General features: G+C 38.8%; 3 protein-coding genes and 1 non-coding gene across 5 annotated transcripts in view; 1 reads left to right on the top strand and 3 right to left on the bottom strand.

Moving 5' to 3' along the window:
* Positions 1-26,148, top strand: part of LOC6641243 (E3 ubiquitin-protein ligase highwire) — a 47,101-nt gene that overhangs the window by 6,274 nt on the left and 14,679 nt on the right. Inside the window, exons 10-13 of the mRNA XM_015178588.3 lie at positions 10-2,608; positions 2,673-2,820; positions 2,881-2,983; positions 3,040-3,175. Coding sequence (XP_015034074.2) covers positions 10-2,608; positions 2,673-2,820; positions 2,881-2,983; positions 3,040-3,175 — 2,986 coding nt within the window. The remainder of the gene's footprint in view (positions 1-9; positions 2,609-2,672; positions 2,821-2,880; positions 2,984-3,039; positions 3,176-26,148) is intronic.
* On the bottom strand, positions 3,352-10,335 carry LOC6641375. 2 transcript variants are annotated; one of them, XM_047011462.1, is made up of 5 exons: positions 10,096-10,335; positions 5,075-5,684; positions 4,623-5,000; positions 4,392-4,551; positions 3,352-4,317 (listed from the first exon to the last, which is right to left on the bottom strand). In XM_047011462.1, exons 2-5 carry the CDS (start codon positions 5,240-5,242, stop codon positions 3,593-3,595), a joined length of 1,431 nt encoding a protein of 476 aa, XP_046867418.1. In that variant the 5' UTR covers positions 5,243-5,684; positions 10,096-10,335; the 3' UTR covers positions 3,352-3,592. The 2 variants fall into 2 exon arrangements, with proteins under 2 accessions (XP_046867418.1, XP_002064367.3); XM_002064331.4 differs by having other exon boundaries at positions 10,156-10,335.
* Trnaa-ugc lies at positions 8,875-8,946 on the bottom strand. Its single transcript has one exon. It is a non-coding gene; the product is annotated as a tRNA-Ala (tRNA).
* Positions 12,040-24,504, bottom strand: LOC6641373. Its single transcript, XM_023175151.2, has 6 exons — positions 23,928-24,504; positions 15,717-15,972; positions 15,495-15,643; positions 15,140-15,429; positions 13,904-15,072; positions 12,040-12,939 (listed from the first exon to the last, which is right to left on the bottom strand). The coding sequence occupies exons 1-6, from the start codon at positions 24,132-24,134 to the stop codon at positions 12,269-12,271; spliced, it is 2,742 nt and encodes a 913-aa protein (XP_023030919.2). The 5' UTR covers positions 24,135-24,504; the 3' UTR covers positions 12,040-12,268.

Here is a 26,148-nt window from a genome sequence, read left to right as displayed (position 1 = left end):
ACGTTTCAGGTTATGCTTTGGTTGTGGAAATCCTTGATGAGTGCCATTTGAGTTTCGTGGCTTGTTTCGATGCATTCTATCCAACATCGTCCTTGAAATGGAATTGTCTATGCGATTTACTGGCCCAAATGGATCGCGGTGCCTTGCACTCGCGTCTATTGAGTGCCATTTTGGCTGGATTGTGCTCACCCACAGTTAAACTGAGGGCCACATTTGCCCTGCTGAATGCAGCGGGCAATGATCGTCAGTCGATCATAAGTCCCAGCGATAATTCTGGTCTGCCAATGCTCTCATCGACCGAGGCCCATCAATATCCCATTCTCGTGGAGCAGATGATCTATCGCACGCAACAGGAGAAAAGCGACTTTTTGAGCAATTCGTGGACATTCAAGGATGTCCTGGTGCGTCTGCTGGACATCATTGCCAGTCCCATACGTGCCCGTATTGAGTGCATCTATAGTCGCAGTCTGGGTGGCCATTTGGATCAATCGGCGACGAGTATCAATCAGGGATTAATTGACAATTGTTGCCATCTGTTGGCTCGTGTTCTGGCCGAAATTGTCTATCAGACAGTGCTGGGGGAATATGATAAGCTATTCCTGCCACCGCGGACACTCCATTCGACTGGGTCGAGATTTGCTCGCTGCGATTTGAGTCGCACATGGAATACGGGAAACTTTGGACCCGATGCCATTGCCTTTTCGGTGGATCGTCCTGGCATCGCTGTGGCCGGCGCCATGGTCTATTCCGGTTCGGGGAGCTATGACTATCAATTGGAATTGCTGTACGATAATACGGCTGATCTGCAACCGCAGCACAAATGGGAGACCTTGGAGTCCGTCTCGGGTAGCTATGACCAGGAGGCGGTGCACAATGATTTGGCTGAAATTAAATTTGATCATCCGGTGCACATTAAGGAGCATGCGAGATACGCATTGCGTTTGTGTTCCCAGGGGGCACGCACCTGTTCGGGTGATGCTGGGCTCACATCCGTTCGTGGGCCATGTGGGGCAACATTCCATTTCTATGCCTGTGACTTGAGTTTTAATGGCACCACTCCGGCTCGTGGCCAATTGCCGTGCATCCTGTATTATAGTGCACCCATCAAGCAGGAGGGAAATGTTGTTGGTGGAGCAGGTGGAGGTGGAGGAGCAGGAGCAGGAGCAGGCATTGGCGTGGTGGATGGAGCTGCTGCCATGCTGGGCAATCTAAATAATGCCCATGAGATCTCCACAAGGGATACAGCCCTCCAGATAGCATCCGATATAACCAAGAAATGCACTGAATTGCTTATTTTGGCACGCAATGCCATGGCTGCTGCCTCTTGCTCGCCCTCCGACAACAGCTCGAATCACACACAGACCATCGACTCGGAGCACAATATCACACCGATTGAGGAGCACATGGACATCAATTGGGCAAACAATTCACGCACTGCCGCCTTGCCGCCAGTTGTTATGGTGGATCCGGTGGGTCGAGATTTGGGCAAACGCATCGAATCGTTCTCCAAGGGCATTATGGAAACATTGAAATTCGATTCAAAGCGTTCATCGACCAATCCCTTTGAGATGGAAATCGAAATAGGTGCCACAGAGATTGGTGTCGAGGAGACGGCCGATTTGAATTATCGCAATGGACAAATGGCTGCCAAATTGAATGGCAATGAGCAGCGGGCAGAATATGAATCGAGTGCCGATCAGCAGCAGCAGCAAGGACAGCAGCAAGGACATCAGCAACCAGCAGCTGTTGTGGTGGTATCTGCTGTCGTGCAAGCAGCTCAACAATTGATTCACTCCGATTCGGAGGAGGCACCAGCTCTGGGCATAGCAGGCGGCGGCGGTCTTTCTGGTGGTGGTGGTGGTGCTGGTGGTGGAGTACTTGGCGGTGGCTCAGTGCCGGCCATACAATTGCTTGAAGTCTTCAATTTGGCTGCCTCGAATATGTTTCATACATTGCTCCCGCTAGTCTATGGCCACATGGCCAATTTGGCCTGCAGTGATCCCAAGAGTTCCGTACAGATTTTGGGTCTAATCAAGGAGATATTGCCACATATCGCTGCGCTCAATCAGTTGCATGTATCATCCAAAGAGCAACGAAGTGTTGGCGGTGGCGGCTCGGAGACTGATCATCATTTATCACTGGGTCCTCCATCGGCCACCACTAGCCACAATAGCACCACAAGTAATCACTATTGTCTGGTGGAGAGTGAACATCCGTATCGCAGTGCCACGATTAGTTGTTATCGTGTCGAATTTCCGCCCTGTGTCCAATGGCTGACAATTGAATTTGATCCGCAATGCGGCACGGCCCAATTGGAGGATTATCTTTTGCTCTCCATACCAATGCGTCCGACAATATCAAGTCAAACGACTTGCCAACAAGCTGCTGCTGCTGCAGCATCATCTTCGGGTGACGATTACTATGATATGCTGGACAATAATCTAACCACAACAACAGCGGCAACAACAACTGGACGAAAGCCAACAACTAATAATTGTCGCAATGCCCAATTAACCATGACAAGTTGCTGCAGGACAGCGGCGCCTCCTGTAAGCAATACCAATGATGCCAATGACAGGGATTGGATTGTGGTGAAAAAGTTCAATACGTGAGTAAAGACTTGCTTCGATTTGAAACGTTCAAACTAGTAACTGATAAACTGATTTCTTCAGCGCTTCAAACTGGCTTCAAAATGTTCTCATTTTGCCTGGCAACTGTGTAGAATTCTCTTTGGAAACAGCCTCGCTATATGCCCAGGATCCGCACAATAATCGTTATGGTTTTAAATGCTTAGTGGTCGGCTATGACAATCCCACAGCGGTAGGGTCTTCCATCTCACTCCCTCTCAACATTATCGTTAATTGCCTTTTTTTGCTTCAGATCAATGCCAGCAATTCGTGTCTCATCCGCTTGGAACAGGAGCTGGCCTATTTGGGTGGCATGTGCAGTGCCAATCTAATGAAAAAGGATCTCAATTTGCCAGGTAAGAGGAGGCGATGGTAAGAGGAGGCGATTTTAATGGACATTCGTTTAAAACAGACGACAAGGATATGGAGGATATCAGTGGCATAGAGGACACTATAAGCTCACATCATGTCTTGCTATCAAAGGGTTTCGCTCTCTCCGAGCCACAATTGACCGTACATCAGGCATTGGAATCGTATTTACCCATAGGGTAAGTTGGATTTGTTGTTGTCATGAGTCGTTAGCCGATTTCTTGTTTGAAATATTACGATTTAACATTTTAGTGCATTGAGAGCAAAGCCATGACTATTTAAAATGATTGCATTTGTTTTTAAAGGTTATTTCCATAGTGAAATGAATTTTTTGTATATTTAATACTTGGGTATGTATGTATGTATACACTATGTATTTATTATCAGGCATAAATATTTACAGGGCAACTTATGGGTATATATCCTTGATATATGTATGTTTATATATACAGCTAATTAATTAGTAAGCTAAGAATTTTGGTACAACAAAAGGTCTCTCTTGGTGGTTGATATTTCTTGGATAATTAGCGGCGCTGCTAGCGTCTCTCAGCTACGTATTTGTGTGTGTGTGTGTGTGTGTGTATATATATATGGTTCTACATATCAGTCTTGAGCAGGCCAGCATTCTCGATTTGGTATACAATTTGTGTCTCTTTGTAGGTACGTGGTTCTGGCTGGACTACATCCAATTTACGACGTTTACGTCGCTGTGCCAGACGCCACCAAAGCAACAGAAGAATGGCCACCAATAGCAGGGACAGGAGCACACTGCCCACCACAATATATGCCACATAGCTAGCCACATGACATTGTTCGGCAATGATTTGACGCAGTGGAACAAATTCGTTCACTTCCGTTCCACTCCACCGTTCGGGTGCTTGCCTCTGGAAGAGCAATTGTTCACTGTATTGGCGAAAGAAATTGGCTCGTGGTAATGGTGGCTCCACACTTCTATCCAATTGATCACAATTCCAGGCATTGTCATAGCGCACTTCGCGTAGGCTCAATGAGAATCCATCATGGAAATGTAAGGGCAAAGGTGAAGCAACTACAACGGCATTCTCCTGGCCCTTACCAAGACCATCGACCGCTATAACCGATGAGGTGGGCAGCCAACTGCGTACGGTATTGTTATGGAAACGTAACTCCAGACGTTCACTCAATTTGTAATCACGATGCACCTTCAAGCCTTTGAAGGCTATGTCGCTGGTGATGCCAAAATCATTGGACCGCATTGTGATGGCATCACGTATAGGAGCCTCTAACCATTCCCCATCAACGGAGACGAAACGATTCTCGCTCAGACTTAGTTTGGAGATAACTAGAGGCGCGATATAGAAATAATATGGAAATGAGATGCCATTTATATATGATATGTATATAATAAATGCTTACACTTTAAAGCAAAGGCAAGCGAATGCACTTCAAGGAACTGATTGTTACGGATGCTTAACTCATTGAGCACTTCTACCTCATAAAAGGCACGCGTTGGCAAATTGCCTGTGAAATGGCAATTGGCAATAATCATTTGTTCAACGGAGAACTTTTTGAATGCCTGAGAGAGAGAGAGAGAGATGGATGGATGAGAATCAACTGGCTGACTGGCAGACTGACTGACTGACTCACCTGACTTTCGATACGTTGTATGGTGACATCCTCCAGTTTAAGCAATATGGCACGTTCTTTGATCGTGGTGAAACCGAATGGTTGCATCTTTTCGATGCTACCGCCCACAAATGATATTTCATCAATATTCCCATTGATGGCATGCGAATCGATTAAGTGGAAATTAACATCTTCGAATTCGACTATCAAAGCCTTGTTGCTGGCATAACGGGATACACTTAAACCATATTCATGCAAGACAAGTTGGCCGATATGCTGAAAACGTATTTTACGTAATCCTTCGGTATGTGTTACTGTATGTGTCTCCACGATGAGATCAGGGCAATTTCGTACTTCAATACGATCCACGGCACCCTTAAGTTGAGGTAGCACCCAGTTCTAGAGACAGAGACAGAGAGAGAGAGGGAAAGCCATAAAAGATCGTTTGCAAAATTGTTTTGTTATTGACTCACCTGCTCCCCTTCATTGTTGCAATCACAGGTGATTGTTGTATCGTGATCCCTACATATAACCTTGGCTAATTCCGCTGGTTTCACCTGCCCCATTAGAACTATAAGTGACAAAATTCCCAGACTGCATATCCATCTGGTGGGATCCTTGAGATTTTTGATGTTTTGCATTGTGCGTTGTTTTGTTTTGTCTTCCTTTTATGGCCAATAATTATTCATAATACTCAAAAAGACTCATACACACTGCCCGAATGAATGAAATGCTGTGGCGTTCTACCTTAAATTCTCTTTCTTTTCGACTTTATCTGTGCGTCTTTTGATTATTTCTATGTCGTGTATATATATATATTCCGATTCGCTCTTCAAACACAGTTTCCTCCGCTATACTGTTCTGCTTCTGTTCTGTCTCTCTCTCCGGCAAGTCGTGGCATTGCGCGCCCCCAATGAGACGGACTGATGATAAGGCATGCGTGATTACCACCGCCGCAATGTTTCGAGCGAAAAGGTAATTCAAGGATTGGAGCAGCGTAGTCACCAGTTAGATGAACGGGGGCAAGGCCAAGGCATTTCTCATATATATCTCAGTGGTTATCGGAATAGGAATCGATGCATCCTGTAAATATGATGAAATATTACGATTAACATTTTTCCCCCCTTGAAGTAATATAGACGACGCCCCTTGGGGGCAGGCAGGTGTATTGAGTCAGTCTTATCTATTAATTGGCTCTACAGGTGTGTGTGTGTGTGTGTGTGTGTTATCAGTATACATTTATCGATAATATTTCTACCATGTTGTATTTCGATATATAGACAAATCGAAATCTATCGCTTGACGATTTTCAAATACTTTTGTTTTTACAACTTTTATTTTCTATTTCTATTGAGTTCAAACAGGACCAAATTTATTGAAACTAGAAAGAAATACTGAGCTATTTACCCCAAATTATTGCTCCTATTGCAAATCTAGGCCTGTTTTTGAAAAAGTCCACTTTAGTTTGTAACAATTATCGTTAGTTTACAGGATTGCATTATCACTATGATTGTCTTTTTAACAACTGATAGGAACTATGATAATGTTCCTGAAGTATTTATAATTCTGGTCAGTCATAGAAGTGACCTCAGTGCATTCTAAGTGCCAACAGAAACTACATTAAAACCTAATTCTCTCAAATCGATGTCAAACGAAGTAAGTAAGTCGTCTCGCCGACTTAGGTATACCATACACCAGTAAAGCAAATATTTCAACTTTATTAAACAAATGCATTTTCACATGCTTCTTACAAGCATATCTTAGTATCTCGCTCACTCAATCATACGAGCACCCTAGCGCCCCCACCAGCCAACGGCCAACTCCGGCCTTATGGAAAAACGTTTATATGCATAACTCGACTGTTTTCTGTCCGATTTTGATCAAATTTGGTATTTTGCTAGATATTAATATTAAATTTAAGTGTGCCAAATTTGGTTGCATAAGGTAAAAAAATACGGGAGATAATCAAGTTTTTTAAATTGCGGGGGCGGAAAGGGGCGTGGCAAAAATTTGAAATAAACTTGATCACTCTACATACTACACGAGTCTACATACCAAATTTGGTGGCTCTAGCTCTTACAGTCTCCGAGATCTAGGTGTTCATACGGACGGACGGACGGACGGGCGGACAGACGGACATGGCTAGATCGACTCGGTTGTTGATTCTGATCAAGAATATATATACTTTGTGGTGTCGGAGTTGCTTCCTTCTGCCTGTTACATATATTTTGGCGACTTTAATATACCATTTCACCCTATGGGTGTATGGTATAAAAAGTCGGAACTGATTTAACTTGAAAAGTATGTATTTATAGAGGAGAAATAGCTCATTTCTATTTCTGGCTAGCCAATAATTTAGTTTTATCGAGTTTTCACCATTGTAAGCAAACAACACACACACAACCCAACTAACACCCCATTCAATCACAATTATCAGCAATAGATAATTGAGAGAGGCGAGGGCGGGTGGAGAAAACAGCAATTTTGTTTAGGTAATTTTGTCACACTTCTAAACAAGATCTTCTTGGAGGGAAAATATATATTAAAGATCCATCACTGGGACTGACGAATAGCTCCCCAGCTCCAATCACCGTCGAAAACTGTTAATTGAATTTGGAGGTCGTCATTGGTCGCCAACCAGCCAGGCATATAGCGGCAGCAGCGTACAAACATGAGCAATTATGCTTTGTTATTTGTTTATGGCCATTTCCATTTGTTTATAGAACTTAATTTATATATGTATATAGCGAGATAGAGGAGGAGAGAGAGGGAGATAGATGAAGAGAGCAGGGAGAAAGGGACAACGAAGTTGTACAAATATTTGAAATTTGAATAAGCCATCGAACGATCGATCATTTATGTATGTACTTTTTGTTCATTTAAATGCCGCTGACAAAATAAACTTGCATCAGTTTTTACGAGACAAAAACTTGTAGAAATTGTAAGCACAACTGTACGTACTTAAGGGCAAACGACGTCAATCATCATCATCAACATCAACATCATCATCATCATCTTTGTGATTAACGTTTAACGCTTTCTGCTAAAGTAAACAAAAATCATACTTACTATGGCGGATGTGCCCCCACAGAGAGTTTTAGAGTCAGAGATCAAAGCGAAAACCCTTCCCTTTATTGAAATCTGACACAAGTGGCTACTGGAAATTGAATTAAAGCAAATACATATTGCATTTCCTGTCTTAGGATGGTCGACTCAGACAATCAAAGAGAATTGCAGATCAACTCAATGAAGTCTGAAATGCCTTATCGTTATGTACAATCTTATCTGGCATATTTCTAGCCATATAGATAACAATGATAAATATATAGTGCAATGAATCACATGCAAAGGGGGGATAGAATGGGGGTGGGGAGGCATAAACTACACTGACAATTTTGAATTGGAATTAATGGTGGGGTTTGGTTTCGTCTCTTGTTTTCTTTCTCTTTAAAGTGAAGCAAACACTGCCATGACTAGTCACCAGAATGCATCATACGTACTCTTACACCTACATAGAAATATGTGAGATAATACATACATATGTATATGTATGTGTATGTAATTATGTGACAATCTGAACTAAGTCAATCGATGAGGACAAGACGCCATTTGAAAATATGACATTTTTCTTTGCTAATAAGCTGAATTATATCACTAATAAATATTTCTACGAAACAAAAATTGTGATTTTTGGCTTAAAAAAATATTGTAATTTTCTCTCTTGGCATTTTTCTACCAGAAGGATATTCGAAAATTACACGACCACTTCGAAAACTCATAGATTAGACGTCAAGAGATCCGAAAAAGTCTAAAATAATTTAAGGTACCAATTTTTTAGGGAGATGGAGTCCTAATCGCCCGTCTGTGTGCAATGTCTATGCTAAGAAAAAATACTAAATGAGAGAGATTCTCTTAGAAATCCTAAATAGGTTTAGGAAAAGCCATTCAAAAATTATTATTTTTGTCTTTCCGACCAGAATGAATCAAGAAATTCTTTCTTTTCTTCAAGTTGAAATGATTAAAGATAATTATTTACTTCAAGCTTAAGACTTTAGAAGTTTCAAATATTGGGTGAGTTCAAACCCGTGAGTCCACCTAATGAGTCAATAATAAAGGGTTCTACTAAACTATGATATTGTTTTTTTACATGATATAATACGTGTCGTATATTATAATGGCCTATAAAAAGGCCATAAGTATGGCGTTGGTGAAAATATAAAAAAATAATAACTTCAAGCTCTGGCTATAAAAAATAAAAATAGAAAAAAAAAACTGGAGATGCCGGGGATTGAACCCGGGGCCTCTCACATGCAAAGCGAGCGCTCTACCACTGAGCTACATCCCCATGTACATTTAGGGGAAATTTACTTCTATTCAACGCTTAGAAGGGTTATCTAGAGTATCTAGAAGTCATGATTATATCCATCCATACGTGTCTGGTAATCAGTTGAGATTTGTGTGATATTCAAGTCAAAAGTTTATGTGCATTCTTATAATGGGCCAACTGTTGAGCTCATATTTAGGAAACTTGATATATGTATGTACATTTTGAAATTGAAGTTTACAAAAAGAAACGGGGGAAAAAAAACCATTTTTATGCGAAAGTATTCTGTTTTTTTTTTTGCTCCCTTGTTTTTTGTTGTGCTTATTTCTTTGGTCATTTTGGGCACGAAAACACGAAATTTGGTGGCCTGAACTTTTCGAATGATGGTTTTATGAGTCTCTCGCAGCAAACTAAAAACAGATTTTTATGTCAGTATTTAACCTTGAAATACTGAAAGATTTGTTTGGTTTTTTTTTTTTTTTTTTGTTTTGCTCTGAAGATGACGACAATATCTGGCTATGGATATGGACAAGTTGCCTGTCAATCTCTTTTTTCCCCTCTCCCTGCTCTCACGCTCTCTCTTGCACTCACAGCATGTGCCTGCTGGGAGGGGGCGTAGCTAATTTGCATTTGACGGCATTTTGCCTGACGCAAAAATTCGCAACAAACAAACATAATAAAAATATATTTATGTGGGCGGCTCTGGGTATTGCTCCCTTACCGTAAGAGCCAAAAACTACATTTGAAAAGAGAGAACTAGAGAGAAAAATGGAGAAATTTTGCATATCTCACGATCCCTAAGCACATTTGTATTTTTGTTGGTTCTTTTTCTTGACCGACCATTTTTATGGCTTTGAACTTTGTTAAAAGAAAACTTTGTGCATATTTTCAAACGACAACAAAATGACAACGACTTTCAATGTACTCTGCAGTTTGTTTGTAAAGAGTTAAACACTTGAAATTCTTAACGGTAATGTTGGAAAGCAGTGTTTCTCTTCCTTCCTCTCTCTCTCTCTAGATGGACACCTTGATATACCCTTTATTCTACTTATATAGAGTATAAATATGTATGTACATACATAATTCTATACACACACACACACACATACAGAGCACTAGTAAAAAATAGTAAAACAAAAAAATAGAGTAAAAAAATAGTGAAAATATTACAGTAAATAGCTAAACAAATATTCGCATTTAGCGGTGAAATCAGCGACGACAAACACTCACGCGACACAGCACAGCACAGAACAGAACAAAATGGAATAGAAGCAAAAGTCCAAGTTTTTTAGGTTTTACGTGATTTTTGTTTTTGGTTTTCTTATTTGGTTTTTGTTGGTTTTGCGACCCGGCGTAAGCGCGTGCAAACGACAAACTGAGCCCCCCAAACAACAACACAACACAACAGGCCAGCCAGCCCCAACCGAACGCGCTTCCAAGACACAAGCGTCAATGGGCATCTCTGGCAGCAACCAGCTGAGTGAATGAGAGAGATAGCTAAAAAGCAGCAAGCAGGCCAGAGCGCGAGCCAGTGTTGATTTTTTAGCTATATTTTGTAGCGGTTTTTTTCTGTCTTCTAGAATAACATATCAAATATTACGTATACGTAGTGCTTGCAATCTTAACTATTTACTTTGAAGACATTTAGATAAGATATGCTACCTCAATAGTGCCACTCCCTCTATTATCTGCTGAAGCAAAGAGAGCTAACATTGATAAAATTGTTTTTCTTTTTTTTTTAAAGCTATATAGCTCTTTTTGCTTAACTCAGCACCAACATACACGTAAACGTATGCATGTATGAGCGAATTTCTCTCAAATTTCAGTATCTCATTTCCCCACATATGCTCTCTCGCTTCACTTGGCATAGAGAGAACTAAAATGAGCGCCAATGTGGCTGCTGCGTTTGCTAACAAGCATACATACATACATATGCATGTATAGGAAAACTCCAAGAATTTTTCATTATTTCAATATTTGCTGTGCTCTGTCTTTTTTTTTTTGCCTCGCGTTGAAGTTGCTTAGCCGAAGGCCCCACAATGGACATGGTGGTGGTCTCTCATGCCTGGCGGTGGCGTCTTTCACTGGTTATGTGATGGGCTTTGATTGCTTGCGTCGCGCTTAATTGAATGCGCGCGGCTTGACACTTGTTGATATTAGAGTGGAGGTGGAGGTGGAGATAGCCCCCGCAAAATAAAAAACTACATGATACTTAAGTACGTGTGAGTACGCCTGACCCCGGAGGCAAGCACACACACACACGCATACACTTTGCCAAAGAGTTTTCATGCAATTCAAATATTCATCCATTAGTTAAAAAATTTGCTTTATCAAAGTTTGCAAAGAGGTCACAGTTTGCATAACTCATTCAATTCGACTTAATGGCCTTTTAAACATTTTATAAAACTAACTAACTGAATATTTCCTTAAACTAACAGTGGCTTTAAAGAGGTTAGCCATATCATACCTAAAATTTATTACCAATTTATTGAATAATGAGACTAAAAGTATTACTTAACTGTTTGGAGATATAAAAGTTACTTTACGCTAACTAAAACAATAATTACTATTGAAGTTTTCCATCTAGTTAAATATATAATTGCATATCATAAATTCATATAAATGCATGACGTAAACTGATCGACTGACCATATAAATTTACGAGTATAACTTCAAAAATGGCATTTAGAATGCAATTTGCATAGCCTCAGCAGCGGCAGCTCTCGAACTATGCTTGAAAATCAAGTTCTACAACATTTCAAAAACAACAAAAAATGCAATTTTCATTTCCAACAAGCGTCAAAATGCATTTTGTTTTGTTTTGTTTTTTGCAATTTGGCATAAAGTACAAAAACAACAACAACAACAACAACCAAAGGCTACTACTACTATTGCTACAGCTGCATGCCAAGTGATTAATAAACAATATTCTGTGTATGGCTCATGCGAGGTTTTTGGTTTTCGCTTTTGTTTAAACAAGTGCAAAAGTTTTTTGAATTTGATATGCCATATAAACCCCTCAGACTACCACCCGCCCAACCCTCCTGTCTTTTTTTTTACCTTGAGGATGAGTCAAACGTTTTTCTGCGAAAAAAGTTTTCCATTTGTTTCTTGTATCGTTTTTTTTCCTTTTTTTTGTTTTATTGTTTACAGAAATACAAAAAAAAAAAAAAATGATTATATGTAGGTAATATATATGTTTAAATGTTGACTATAGTCAACTATAGTTTATGTACAGATCACAAAATTTGTTTCTTCTCTCCTCTCTCTCTCTCTACTTCTATCTCTCTCGTTCATTCATTGAAACCCCTTGAAATTGGAGGTATATATTTGTTGCCTACTTTTAGGCATCCGCATACTGAATGACATCATCAATTTTAACAGTCTCATCGCTGCCACCAGAATGATCCGAACCCGTATCACAGCCGCCGGCAGCTCCACGCATATCCATATGCTCCATGGCAGCCAAACTGGCCGCCCCATCGAGGCACTCAAAGCTATTTCTACTGCTGCTGTTGCTCAACTGTTGACGAGGATTCCGCTGAAGCTGAAGCTGCTGCGGATGACGTATGGTGGCAGTAACTGGTGTAGGAGTTGTTGAAGTTGTTGCCGTTGGGCCAACTTGTGTGAGGTGCAATTGTCTTTGGTTACGGATCGAGGTCAATTGATTGGGATGAAATTGTGGCTTGGCCTCGAGATCCTGCCGCAGATCACGCACATGCCTTTGTGCGTGTGTAATGGGCGGGGAAGCCATAAATGGCATTGTTGTTGTTGCTGTTGCTGTAGGCGTGGCACTGGCAGCTGAACGCCAAACGGGCGTGGCATATCTGGCATTGTTATTATTATTAATATTATTATTATGATTAATAGTATTATTAAATGTATGACTGGACGGGATTTGCTGCTGCTGCTGCTGCTGTATAGACAATGTTGATGATTGTGGCACCTGATGATGATGATGCCGCATAGGTGTGGCATATTCAGCCTGATATGGCGGTGGCATATCATTCGCATCTGCAAAATAAATGCAAACAAAAAAGAGGCAAAATTGAAATCAATTTAAAATTTGTTTTCCACTTAACCAAAATGTATCTTGAATTATTTAAAATTCACTTTAAAAGTTCTCTTAAATTCTAAAATTTGACTACATTTCCAAATAATTTCCATTTTCTTTCTAATTTACGAGAAATTCAAAGAAAAGAAAGTGAAAATTAACAACTTGAATGAGTAATTATTAAATCTATTAACTACTTCAAACTACGACAAACATAAGTACACACATAGAGAAGAAGAACAGAGAAGAAGAATAGATAGAAAGACCATCACCAAGAAGAAGAATGTTTATAATATGTATAGAATTAGTTTTATACCTTTCAGATTATAATGCGATCCATATACATGCCCAACTAGGACGTTGTGTGTGTGTGTTTATTTGTGGGTTTGAGTGTTTTGGATTGTGAGCTCCATATAAATACATATATAAAGTATTACAAATATTTTGTGGTTGGTGCCCTTAGATGCCTGAATTAAATATAACTACTTGCTGTGTGTGTGTGTGCTTTGGTGGTTTATAATTAATTTGTTTTGACATATTTTCCATCCATTTTGCGTGTCTTTTGGAATGAACTACATTATTATATATAAGTTAAAGTTACATATTTACAAAATCATTAGCATAAGTTACTACACCAATTACCACTTTGCCCAGTTAACATCTACATATACACATACATATGTATATATTGTCTCGATGTCAATAACAATTGGTTAAAAGACACACATTTTTAGACCTGACCTGTAATATTTAGGTGTTTGCCAATAAAAGACAATTTCGAGTGAGGATTGAGGTGGGGGTACGGGAAATTGGAAGGGAGGTGGGGGGCAGACACATACAATTCTAATCAAACCCAGCCCAAACGTTCCGTGGCCGAATTAGTGTTGCTATTCCAATCGCGTGTACTGCCATCATCGAACTTACCGGCTGCATTGAAGGGCTCCGAATAAACTGGAGCCACTGATCCGCTCTCAAGCGGTTCTGAGTATATACCATAAAGCAGCGGCTGCTGTGGCCCCTGTGTCTCCTGTAGCTCCTCATAGATGGGATTATCGCCCAGCAGCTCATTTTGCAATATGGGAGCACTGGGCGCTGGTTGACTACTATTGTTACCAATGGCAGTCATCACATCATCACCACCGAGGACACCACCGACGCCACCACCACCACCATATGCCTCAATATGGGATGACAAGGTATTGTTGAGATTATGATTCTTCAAATGACGCTCAAGACACAGATTAATGTCATGTGGTATATCATTAGTTTGGCTAATTAGCTTTGTAATATGTTTACTGCATTCGGCGATGGTTTGTTTACCATTATTTGCCATCAGTCTTTCGCATTTCTTACGCAGTGACGAATTATCGGGTAAATTAGCTACACCGCTCTTCAGTTCGCTTAGCTCCGATTGGCTTTTGAAACAGTATTTGGCCTTGTCAGTTCTCTCGCAACCCTTGCGATTGCATAACTTACGCAAGCAACAGTAAGCAATGCAGATTGGGACTAGCAATACTGTTAGGACACCGAAAACGATGCCAACAATATGGGATATTGGCATGCCACGATTTATTTGGGCATTTTCCTCTTTGGTTATGAATCCGTAGCCCTTGCGATGTATTCGCACCGAGCCATCGGTGCATCGCATTGTCCGATTGGGTAACATAGTGCCGCATGCCTCGTTGCTGTAACGTCGCGAATTCACTGAGCTGGCGTTGAAGCAACTCTGATCTCTGGCATCCAAGGTGCAATAGATTTCCGAGCTGAAATCATGATCAAATGAGGTGGCTACATCCGAGCTATTGCAATTGCAGGATCGAGCCGTGGTAATGTAGCGCACCACACAATTTGTGATATTCAGAATGATACTTTTGGCCGAGTCCAAACGATTATTGGCAAACGAGCAGTTCAACGGATTCTTCGAATGACCCAATGAAACTTGGCCAGAGTCCTTGAAATGATTATTCTCGACAACAATTTGTTGACCATCTGTGACCATAAGCCAATCGTTGCCCGAATGCATCACCGTATTATCCTGTATGAATACTAAAGTGCTATGCACTTTCAATGCCTCCGATTCGATGGTTTCAATGCTGCAAAACGAAACAAAAGAATTAGACTTAGTTCAGGGACTAATGTTAGGTTCCTTTAGTTACTTACGTATTATTTTTTAGGGTCAACTCTGTGATGCCACTACCACTTATCGCCTCCTTGTCAATGGCATCTATATGACAATCGGTTATCGATACATGATTACTAAACAGACGATTTGTCAAGGCATTCGTTTCGATTTTACGTATACGGCAGTTCTCAAATGACAATTCATTGATATTTGTCACATCGAAAGCCTTTGTGAGAATGGTGCCAATTGTTGATTTCGTGATATTGATTTTGTTCATGACTACCTCAAAACTTTGGATCTCTCGCATCTGAGCCTCCTCAATGTACAACTGTGGCAACGTAGATATGAATTAATGGGATGAGTAAATCATTTGGATTCAATACATTCACTTACATTCACTGTACTATTCGTACTAAAAGCTTTCTTATTGATTTCAAGATGATTGATTCGCACAAAATTGCATGAGGCATTCACATTGGAAAATGCCTCGGGAAATAAGACCAAAGTATCGCACTCCTCTACGGTTAATTTGAATTCACGTCCTGTTATCAACAACAAAGACAAAAAAAAGAGGTTTTAGATGATATTTACTTTAGAAGACATTGTGATCCATACCCGAAAATGAATGCTCTTTCAGGAAAACATTCGATACATTTAGGATTTGTATATCAGGATAGCCACCTTGATTATTTCGAAAGGCGAATGGTGTGATTTCCACTTGACCGCCTCCAATGATTATGACACGATTGACACGATTTTTCACTTGAAAGAATCCATCGTGTAGTTCCAGTTTCGTGTCACGCGTGAGTATCACTTGTATTGCCGTGTAATTTGGTGGCACTGCAATTGCACTATTCCATATGCTGGACAGCTGTTTGGAGACACAAAAAGAAAACAGATATTGAGTTAACTTAAATAAGGAGTTGGCAACAAACAAACCAGCAATACAAAAAAAAGGCAGCACAGTGTGAGGAAGTCATTCGAAAAACAGAAAGTTTCTTTACAGACTTGAAATTCCAGAGAAATGTTTTCTTGGTCTTTAAACATAGAAGATCTGTTATTAACTACCATTAACTATTAAATGCTAATATATTTACTAACTTGTTAAACTCTTAATTTGACAACCATCAACACTTGAGCCCACTGTGAGCCATCATTACCATCATCTTCATCATGATCATCACAGTTTGTCTTCTTTGTGGCTCCCCCCATTCTTTCTCTCCATGCTTGACTTACATTTCTTTCTACCCATACATGTACAATGTACATACATATGTGTGTATCTATGTGCATTTTGTATTATTTTTAAACGCAAAGTCTGCGACAACAACAACAACAAGAAGTAACAGCAACTTGACCGCAACGTTCATTGCTCCAGCTCGCCCGTATCCGCACCAAAGACTTAAACCCAGCTGTTCGGTACCTCCCTCCCCCCCCTACAGTCTCTCTCTCTGTCTGTCTCCCTTCCTCCTCCTGTACATATCTTTTTTGTGCAATTTTCTCATTAAATTAAGTGAAAATAGTTTGACTTAAAATACTTTGGGGTGACGACGAAGACGACAATGATGTCGCCATGTCTGATGGATGGATGGATGGTCGGGCGGGCAAACTGGCCTGGAGACTGCCCTCCAGAGACTGGGAGTAGATGGGCTGATGACGATGGCGAGATTACTACAGAACGTACATACTTGTGGCCATGGTTGTTCATAGACCAAAGATCACATTAACTTTATTTCTTTATATCTCTGCATTACTTTGACTTCTAGAGTCTTTCTACTTAATTTCATTCACTTAAATTGAAATGGCCGTACCAGTCTTAAGGGGGGGGGGGAAAGTCTTGGAAACGTTTTGAATTAGACCTTCTACACCTATAGCTTATAGGGAAATCAGTTTTATCTAGCTTTAATAAGTGATAATACAAAATAAAGTCCTTTTTTTTTTCTCTTCGATAAAGAACTATATATGAACTTTTATTTCCTTGATTTAATGGTGCACTAGCATTAAGAGATTTCATTTGGGTGACTTGTATGAAAAGAATAATAATAGATTTAAAGAAAATGTAGAGCACAAACTAATCAATTTGCCCTGAATAAAAGGTAACTTAACTTAAGGGGTTACGCCACCCCTGAAAAAAAAACATTTTTTTTTTTTTGCTCTAAAAATCCTCTATAGTTTTAAGAATCTTTTACACTTTACATCATATCGGTATTCGAATTAGTTCCGAAGTTACAGCGTTTAGAAGTGAGCGCGGCCGAGTCGGCCCCGACGCGGTACATTTTTTTCTTTTGCGTTTTTCTCGAAACTACTTTTTTTGAACCGGGGTGTCAAATATCTCCGAATCTACTGGACCGATTTGGCTTAATCCGCCCACGTAGGATTTTTTTGATTTAAGGTCCTGTTTGGAAGTTATGAATTTTTTTAGCCAAAAATGTTCTCCGAAATAAAGCGTTTTTTGTTCAAACAGCCGCCAAACAGCTGCCAAAAAAAAATTTAAAAAAAAAATCCCACGTGGGCGGATAGCCATAGCCTTCCTGAATAACAAGATTTTTTTTCGGATTTTTTGGGTGATGTTTAGCCGAGAAATTTGACACCCCACCTGCAAGGATTTACAAATCATGGTGGCACTTGCCGACCTATATCTCCGCCATTTTGTTTTAAAAAAAATTTTTTTTTTTCAATAAATACTCTTTAAAGTACCCTCAATCTGTGTATAATACAAGTTTTTTCCTAAATTGTATAATGGCCGCACAGCAATAATTCATTTTTTCACCTGTTTTTTGGACCTCAGGGGTGGCGTAACCCCTTAAGGAAATGTTTGTTTTTGACATCTTATCTTAACAGCTTTGTGACCACTGCTGAATGTAAAAACATTCGCAAGAGTATTTTGTTTTTATCACCAAATCAAAATGCGAATTGTTTCTATATACATACATATATAATTATGAGCAACTATTTATTTCACAAGAGTCTTGCATAGTCTTGCCCTTGACTTGACTTTCATTGAGCCAAACCGAGCCGCCTACGTGCCGGAGTGCGGTGGGAGTGCGTGTGTCTGCAATTTCCGCAAAATTTGACGTGAATCAAACAAGTTGCGGACATATGCAGGCATATTTGGCACACAAAGGGGAACAGAATGGGGCAGATAGCACCTGAAAACAGTCGAGACAACATTACGATCTAAAGAGAGAGAGAGAGAGACAGACAGACTTTTGCGTCATGGCCTCGTTTTTGGGTTCAATGTCTGGCTCTGGTTCTGGCTGTGACTTTGGCTTTGGCCTGACTGCAGCTGTCATAAGCACACATACACACACACACACACATACTCAGAGACAAATAGAGAAAAACAACTACCCCCTAACCCCTACCACTACCCCCATGTACATGTATGTGTGTTTAAACTCCCTAAGTGCTGCTCCACTGTCGTTTCTATTTATTGCACTTGTTTTTTGTCGTTGTCGTTGTTGTCGTTGTCATTTGTGTCGGTTTCCCTCCAATTGTGTTGTCTTTTGCTGAGATTTTTCTTACTGCATTTTCTGTTATGTTTATTATTATTATTATTATAGGCAGCATCCTCTCTCTTTTCGCATCTGATATCAGAATGTGTGTGTATAAGACGAGGGTAATTTGAAAAGTATTGTAAAAGCAAGAAATTACATTAATTTGCCCCCTAAAGTATGCCATAATTAGTCCAATGCATCGTTTTTTAAACCCAATAACAACATTTTGGAGAAATTTTCAAGGCTTTTGAAAAAATTCCAATTTGTTTACTAGTACTACTATATACATATGTATGTATATACATTAATTGTTTCATAGTTAAATTAAGGTTTGTTCCCAAAAGTATGCTATAAACATGAATTTCAGATGGAAAAGTCTTTAACATATGTTAAGCTCACTTTAATCTATAGAAAATGTGTTTAGTTTTCGGTTAATATATACTAATTAAACAGCCCTCGTGTGTCTACAGTTTTCTGTATGCTTTATCTTGTCACTTGCTGTGCACACAGCAACCAACCAACCATTCCATCCCATTCTATACCATCCCATCCCATCCCATCCCATCCATCTATCCAGCCATCCATCAGTTAACAATTGCCACACGTATTGGGCGCGCAATTTCTTTCAATTGCTCCAGTTTTTCTTTTTGCTCTTTAAAGAGGAAGTCTCAATTACGTATGAGTTTTAATTTGCTTGTTTGTCTGATTTTCTACTCTTTTTTCCTCTTCACCTCACTTATTCACTTCTTCTCTCTCAACCTTCTCCCTTCCTCTGATTCTTTTACTCTGTGCATATAAAGAGATCAAGTGATCGAGTGTCTATAGCTTTGTCGAAGTTTTAAGTTCATAAAGTTTCTCCAAATTCACATGGCTGTTTCCTCTTTCTCTATTTTTAGAGAGAGTTGCATTCTTTCGATCGCATTCTCATACAAAAAGGAAAAAATCGAATAATGTTTGTCTCCAACTTTTTTTTTTGACGGGGGACTTTTATTTTTAGAGAAGGGCAACGGAAACAGTCTCAGCCTCAGCCGTTGGCGTTGCCAAAACCAACAAACATCTCATCTCAGTCCACCACAACGCGTTCCCCATATCAAGAAAAAAAAAAAACAAAAACACCAAAAACCAAAACCAATTAAAAATAAATTATGATATGCTTTTGTTTTATGAATCTTTTTTAAAAACAAAAACTCTCTCTCACACAGACAGAGAGCGAGAGAGAGAGAGAGAGAGAGAAAAATGCGAGAATAAAGAGTAAATTCTGTGATTTGTCTCTATTTTTTTCTGGGTCTAGGCATACATATGTACATAACATATGTGTGTGTGTATGTGTGTGTGTGTGTGTGTGTAAGCCAGGTCAAGCAATCAGTTTTTGCCACACGTGGTCGAAACATGTTATGGTAACAGAATTTTCCCAATCTTGCAATCGTTCACATATTTTTCCATGTAGAGACAAAGGGATCTTTAGTGTCCCGCCTCAATCTAAGACTACGTGACTTTCTTTTTGTTCGATGTTTCCACATTGTATCAAGTTGCAGTTACCAGTCATTATTGTCTTAACTTATTAGTCGGATTTCTTCACCCCGCCTTTTTACTGATAACGATTTCATAAGCAGATATGAATCATAAGTTTCAATTGCAAGTATAAAATAAACTTGGTCAATTCTTAAACTGTCTAAGTAAGAACATCGGATCTCGAATCTCCTATAGAAGAATATCCATTTGAATCGGTCATGTCATCCACACTAAACAAATTGGACATAGGTCTATATGAATTCATTGCTCTGAACTTTCCCTTTCTTCCAATCTACATTAGAGCTTCTTCCCAGATAAGATTAAGTGTGTGGAAGTGCAAGTGAACTGAATGATATAGAACTGACGTATGTAAGATCAATCCATATACATATATTCTAAACTTTTCAAATTTATACACAGAAAGAAGTGTGCAGAAAACAAATTCAAAGAAAAAACAAAAAAAAAAAAACGAACAAATTATTTTTTGTATATATAATTCAATGAATTCTCATGGGCAACTTAAATATTTTTGTATGTGATTAATGAGAATTGCCTATGAAATAATTTAGCCAAAGAGCAAACAACCTGTCAATTAAGTCGGATGTTTACATCATGAAAGAAATATATTTATACGTATGTATGTATCAATGTATATAGCCAATGGATCTGTGAATTTTTGCTGAGACATATGCCCATAAATATTTGGACATCATTTTTCAAGCAGTTTATGATTGGATTGGATTGGATTGGATTGGATTGGGTCTGGGGATCAATAACTATGTTCCGATAATGTTTATAAACTATGTTCATCATAGAATATACATTAAGTACAGCATCAAAATAAAATGAAATTGCTTCCTTCTTGTACTAGAAGAAATCCTCCGATGTTTATTTTAATCGACAACGATAGATTTGTCCAAATGACGATCTATTGAATATTATCGACATCTCTTTTTATTTATGTGAAGAAACTTAAAACGACTAACTAACTAACATGAGAATTCAAATAATGTACTAAAATATTTAACAGACTTTCGTTTATTGGGATTTAAAGCAATCTTAATACTTCCGAAATATTATTTATCGCCTGATATATCGCAAATATCGAAAATTATATCGAAAAAAGCCCAATTGCAAAGCGAACAAAGCACCAAACACTACTCCTGATCAAAGTTTTTACTACCTATAACTAACGATCAACTATATATCGATCTTGACAACCTCTACTTACAAATCAAAGTTCAGTTTCATTAAATATTGAATCAAAATAGTTGGAAAATTAAATTACAATATGAATAATTAGTTTGCTAAATTTCTTTGTCGTTTTAATACATCTATTTTATTTACACTTCACTGTACGGAAGGCACTTTTAGTGTGTTCTAATGCACCTCCTGCCGCGTTTAACGTGCGGTTCAATGTTTAACACATTGTTTTTCAGATAGTATGAGATGGTATTTGTATTTACATTTGTATCTGTGTGTGTGTGTGTGTGCCAGTGCTAGATGTAGTCATTCAATTTGCCACTTGATGGATTTTTAGTACCTATATCCATTAACCATATTTGTGTTGGGAAAGTAGTTTAAGTAGCCATTTAAATGGTATTTAAGTATAGGCATTTTCCAAAAACACACACACGATAACACACACACACATACACATATGTATATACACAAAACACACACACACATACACACACACTTATATATATAAATATAACAATCTGTTTTGAGTGCCGCCGGCGCATTTTGCTGAGGCACTACATAAATATATATATATGTACATATATATGCATAGATTTTGTCTCTATAAATGGATCGACGACAGAGATGGGCAGATGGATGGATGTGGATTGTGGAGATGAAGATGAAGGGAACGAGTGGTGCTCGGTTTTCGTCAACTTCGCACACCATCCGGAAAAAGTGTAGAAGTCAATTTAGCGATAAATACACCCACGAAAGAAAAAGCCATAAATTTCGATATCTACAAGATGCCGACACATAGAATGAGAGAACTTTTTAATTCATTGTGAAATCATATAGAATATATGTATGTATATGCATGTACCACGCCCATATCCGTTCTCTGGTGTCCGCCTTTGCTTAGAGATAATGACGAGAAGCAACAACGACAACGATAACAACAGAAAATATATATACACATATATTAAATCAAAAAGAAATGCAAGTTTTAGTCATTGACAATTCATCAGTGACTTGACCATGTTTATCTCTCGATATATATATATATATATATATATATACAAGTTAATTCCAATCTTTATCATTTAGGTCAACTGATTCACTTTCATTTGGTCCGCCATATGCAAACTCCCTTTCCCTGTAAATTTCTAGGTAAACTCTCTCGTTCCATTTCGATTTTATATCTTGTGTATATAGAAAAGTTATAAACGAAATGAGAGGGAAAATTTCAAAACCCGCGGACCCGGAAAAGTGAGATAACATTGCATTTGTGGGAGGGAAACGACAAAGGGGGATAAGATAACGCTGATAACGTTAAAAAGGAAAAGTGAAAAGTATAGTAACATACACTTTCAAATTAAATAGGGGTGAAGTTTTCTCAGTCATAACTTTCCTTTGTATGGGATTAAAATCGATAAATAGATCGTAAAGGCTAACGAACTCAACGATTTAGTGATATGACAATTAAATTAGAAAGAGAGAGGGAGAGAGCTTGACAAGGATAACAAAAGGATACATCTCTACACTCCAAAGAGACTAGTAGAGCTTGAATTTGTTGATCCAAGGTTCGTCCGGGCCTCTAGACTCTATTGTATCCCCTACTTGGTTGGTTGGTTCGTTAGTTCGTTCGTCGAGCTAACTGACGACTGTCTGTTGCTGCTGCTGCCACCTGATTCATTAGCATAACCTGTTGAACTGGTTGAATGAGCAGTGGTTTATTTTGTTTTTGTTTCCTTTTTTCTTTATTATTGTTTTCGTTTGCTTTATTTTGTTTTTGGGGGGAGTTTGTTCTTTTAGTTTGCACGCAATGCGCCATTGCTGACGCCGGTGCCGTTCGTAGCGATTTTTTCAGTGTTAATTGTTGCTGTTGATCATTATTATTTGTTGTTGTAAGAGGCTAAAGTTTCAAGTATTGAGATATTTGTAGCATATATGATATATGGGTATAAAGTGCAGCTGATAGCAAAAATTGTTATCAATTGATTTCACGTTGGGGAAGCCTTTGATTACTGAACTATTTTTACTATTTTTAAATTGTGTTTTAATTTTTGTCATGCATTACGCAAATCTCCATTTTATCAAAGCCAAAGAGATTGATGTTTCTTTCTTTGTTTTTGTTTTTCTGTATTGACTCATTGAATGATCGGTGAAAATTCGTTTAGATTTCGTGAACGAGAATCGGTAGTAGATATCTCTATGCATACATATGTGTATGTATATGTATCTGTGTGATGTGGTGGATTGAGCTTATCAAATTAACAACAATAACTCATTTATGTACAAGTCAAGTACTCCATTCATCCATCCATTTATCCATCTATCCATGCCATTGCTCAGTGCTACACTCCCTCTCAATGTATGTAAACTAAGTGTGTGTGTGTGTGTGTGTGTGTTTGTGTGTGCGTGTGTGTATCTACGAAATACCTCAACTGCAAAAATAAATTCGCTTTTAAAAGCAACAACAGGCAATTACTAAACTACAATTAAAAATGGAAATTCAAATTGAAATTGTCATTGTCATACATAAGCAATTCAAATTGCATTTTCTGTTTGTTTTTTTTTAAAGAATAGAACTAAATTTAAAAACAATTTTCGATAAATTCTTTTTAACACTTACGGGTTTTTTGGTTTTTTGAAAATCACACACAATTGTTGTCTTCTCGCATTGACAATATTCACATATGTTTATGGGATTGCCTTGGATCAGACTTTGAGATGCGGATTCGGTATCGAAACGATTGTTGTTGTAGCGCGGCTGCTGGCCAAGGGCACTGGCGGGGATAGCCGCCAGTAGGAGCCCGAAGATGACAAGGGCCGGCAACATGATCTATAATTTTTGGGGTCACTCGTTGTCGTTGTCGTCGTTGTTGTTGTTGTTGTTGTTCTTGTAGATGCACTCACTCAGTCGTTTCTGTTGACTTTTTTTTGTTTTTCTTTTATTTAATTTTCTTTTTCTTTTCTTTTAATGCCGCTTAGCAGGCAATTTGCATTTCATTTTCAATTAAAAGCACTGAATTTCACATTCAGAAGGCAAACTACACACACTCACACACACGCATGCATATATAGATTGTGTGTGTGTGTTTAGCTCTTCTGTTAGCTGGTCTCTAAGACACAACACTAAAATACATATTAATGCTGCTCGAGCAGACAAAAACGCTGTCGGTCGTCGTCGTCATCCACAAAAATACAACAAAAAAAAACCAAAAACACGAAAAAAAAAAAATAAATAGAATAAAATAAACGACAATACACAAAATTTTAATAATCACGAAAAATGTATCTGAAACGCAACACTGGATACGAGCCAGTGTGCTCTCTCTGAGTGGTGCTTTGAAACTGACTCAGAATTTTGATCGTGCTCATGGCTCGTAGGCAAGGCGACCTCTCTCTCTCGCTCTTTATACCATACACCCATAGGGTGAAATGGTATATTAAAGTCGCCAAAATGTATGTAACAGGCAGAAGGAAGCATCTCCGACCCCACAAAGTATATATATTCTTGATCAGGATCAAAAACTGAGTCGATCTAGCCATGTCCGTCTGTCCGTCCGTCCGTCCGTCCGTCCGTATGAACACCTAGATCTCGGAGACTATAAGAGCTAGAGCCACCAAATTTGGTATGTAGTCTCGTGTAGTATGTACGCTTATCGAGTTTGTTTCAAATTTTTGCCACGCCCCCTTCCGCCCCCAGAATTTACATAAAACTGTTTTTCTTAAAAAGTATAGCAGATAGAAACATCAAATTTGGTTTATATACTCGTTTAGTTAGCGCGCAGAAAATAATTGTTCCAACTTTTTGCCACGCCCCCTTCCGCCCCCGGAATTTACATAACTCTGATTTTCTTAAAAACTATGAAAGCTACCGACATTAAATTTTCTATGTAAGTTAGCTTAATAGACGCGCAGATATTGACTATTTAAAAATTATGCCACGCCCATTTCCGCCCCCGAAAATTAAACAAAACTGATTTTCTCGAAAACTAACAAAGCTAAACTCACCAAATTTAGTATGTATATTGGCTTAGTATGCGCGCAGAATACATATATTTTAATATGTTGCCACGCCCACTTCCGCCTCCATAATTTAGAAAAAACCGATTAGCTCTTGCAATTTTTTGACCATCGCGATCAAATTTGGCAGACTAATAAATCTTATCTATTTCTATCAAACCACCAAATTTGATTGGAATCGGACTAGAAACATACAAAATATACGTATGAACGTATTTTGCTACGCGATCCATAAGGGCAGAATTGGCCGTTGGCTAGTGGCGGTGCTAGAGTGCTTGTGTGTTTGTAGAGTGAGCGAGATAGCAAATGGTATGAGCATGTTAAAACAATTTAGTAGACATACATTTGGTTTTCGAAATTTTAAATATTTGTTTCACCTGGTGTATGGTATACCCAAGTCGGCGAGACGACTTACTTACTTCATTCTCTTTTTGGCTTGCTCGCTCGCTGGCTATCGCTCTTGCTGGCTATCGCTCTTGCTGGCTCTTTGTTGGCTGGATGCAATCATTCTCTCTCTCTCGGAGAGCTTTTCTTCATCTTTGACACACAGCTAATTGACAAGAAAATAATAATACTCTCTCTTTTCTTATCTAAATAAGAAAACAAAATACAGTTTAAAACTCGATAGAACGCATAAAGACAAGAATATTCTGATTCATAATCATTGGTGGTAAGATTATTGATATCATCATCGCCTGAAATATATCCATATACATATACATATATGCATACATATAGACATGTGTATGTGTGCGATCAATGAACTAATCAATTTGCAGAAATTACAGGCATTAGCCTAGAAAAGACAACCAACAACTTTAGGG

Source organism: Drosophila willistoni (genome assembly GCF_018902025.1).
Source record: "Drosophila willistoni isolate 14030-0811.24 chromosome XL unlocalized genomic scaffold, UCI_dwil_1.1 Seg141, whole genome shotgun sequence".
Lineage (NCBI taxonomy): Eukaryota > Metazoa > Arthropoda > Insecta > Diptera > Drosophilidae > Drosophila > Drosophila willistoni.
Note: the sequence above shows the minus strand (reverse complement) of the source record. Positions and strands in the feature narration are given on the sequence as shown.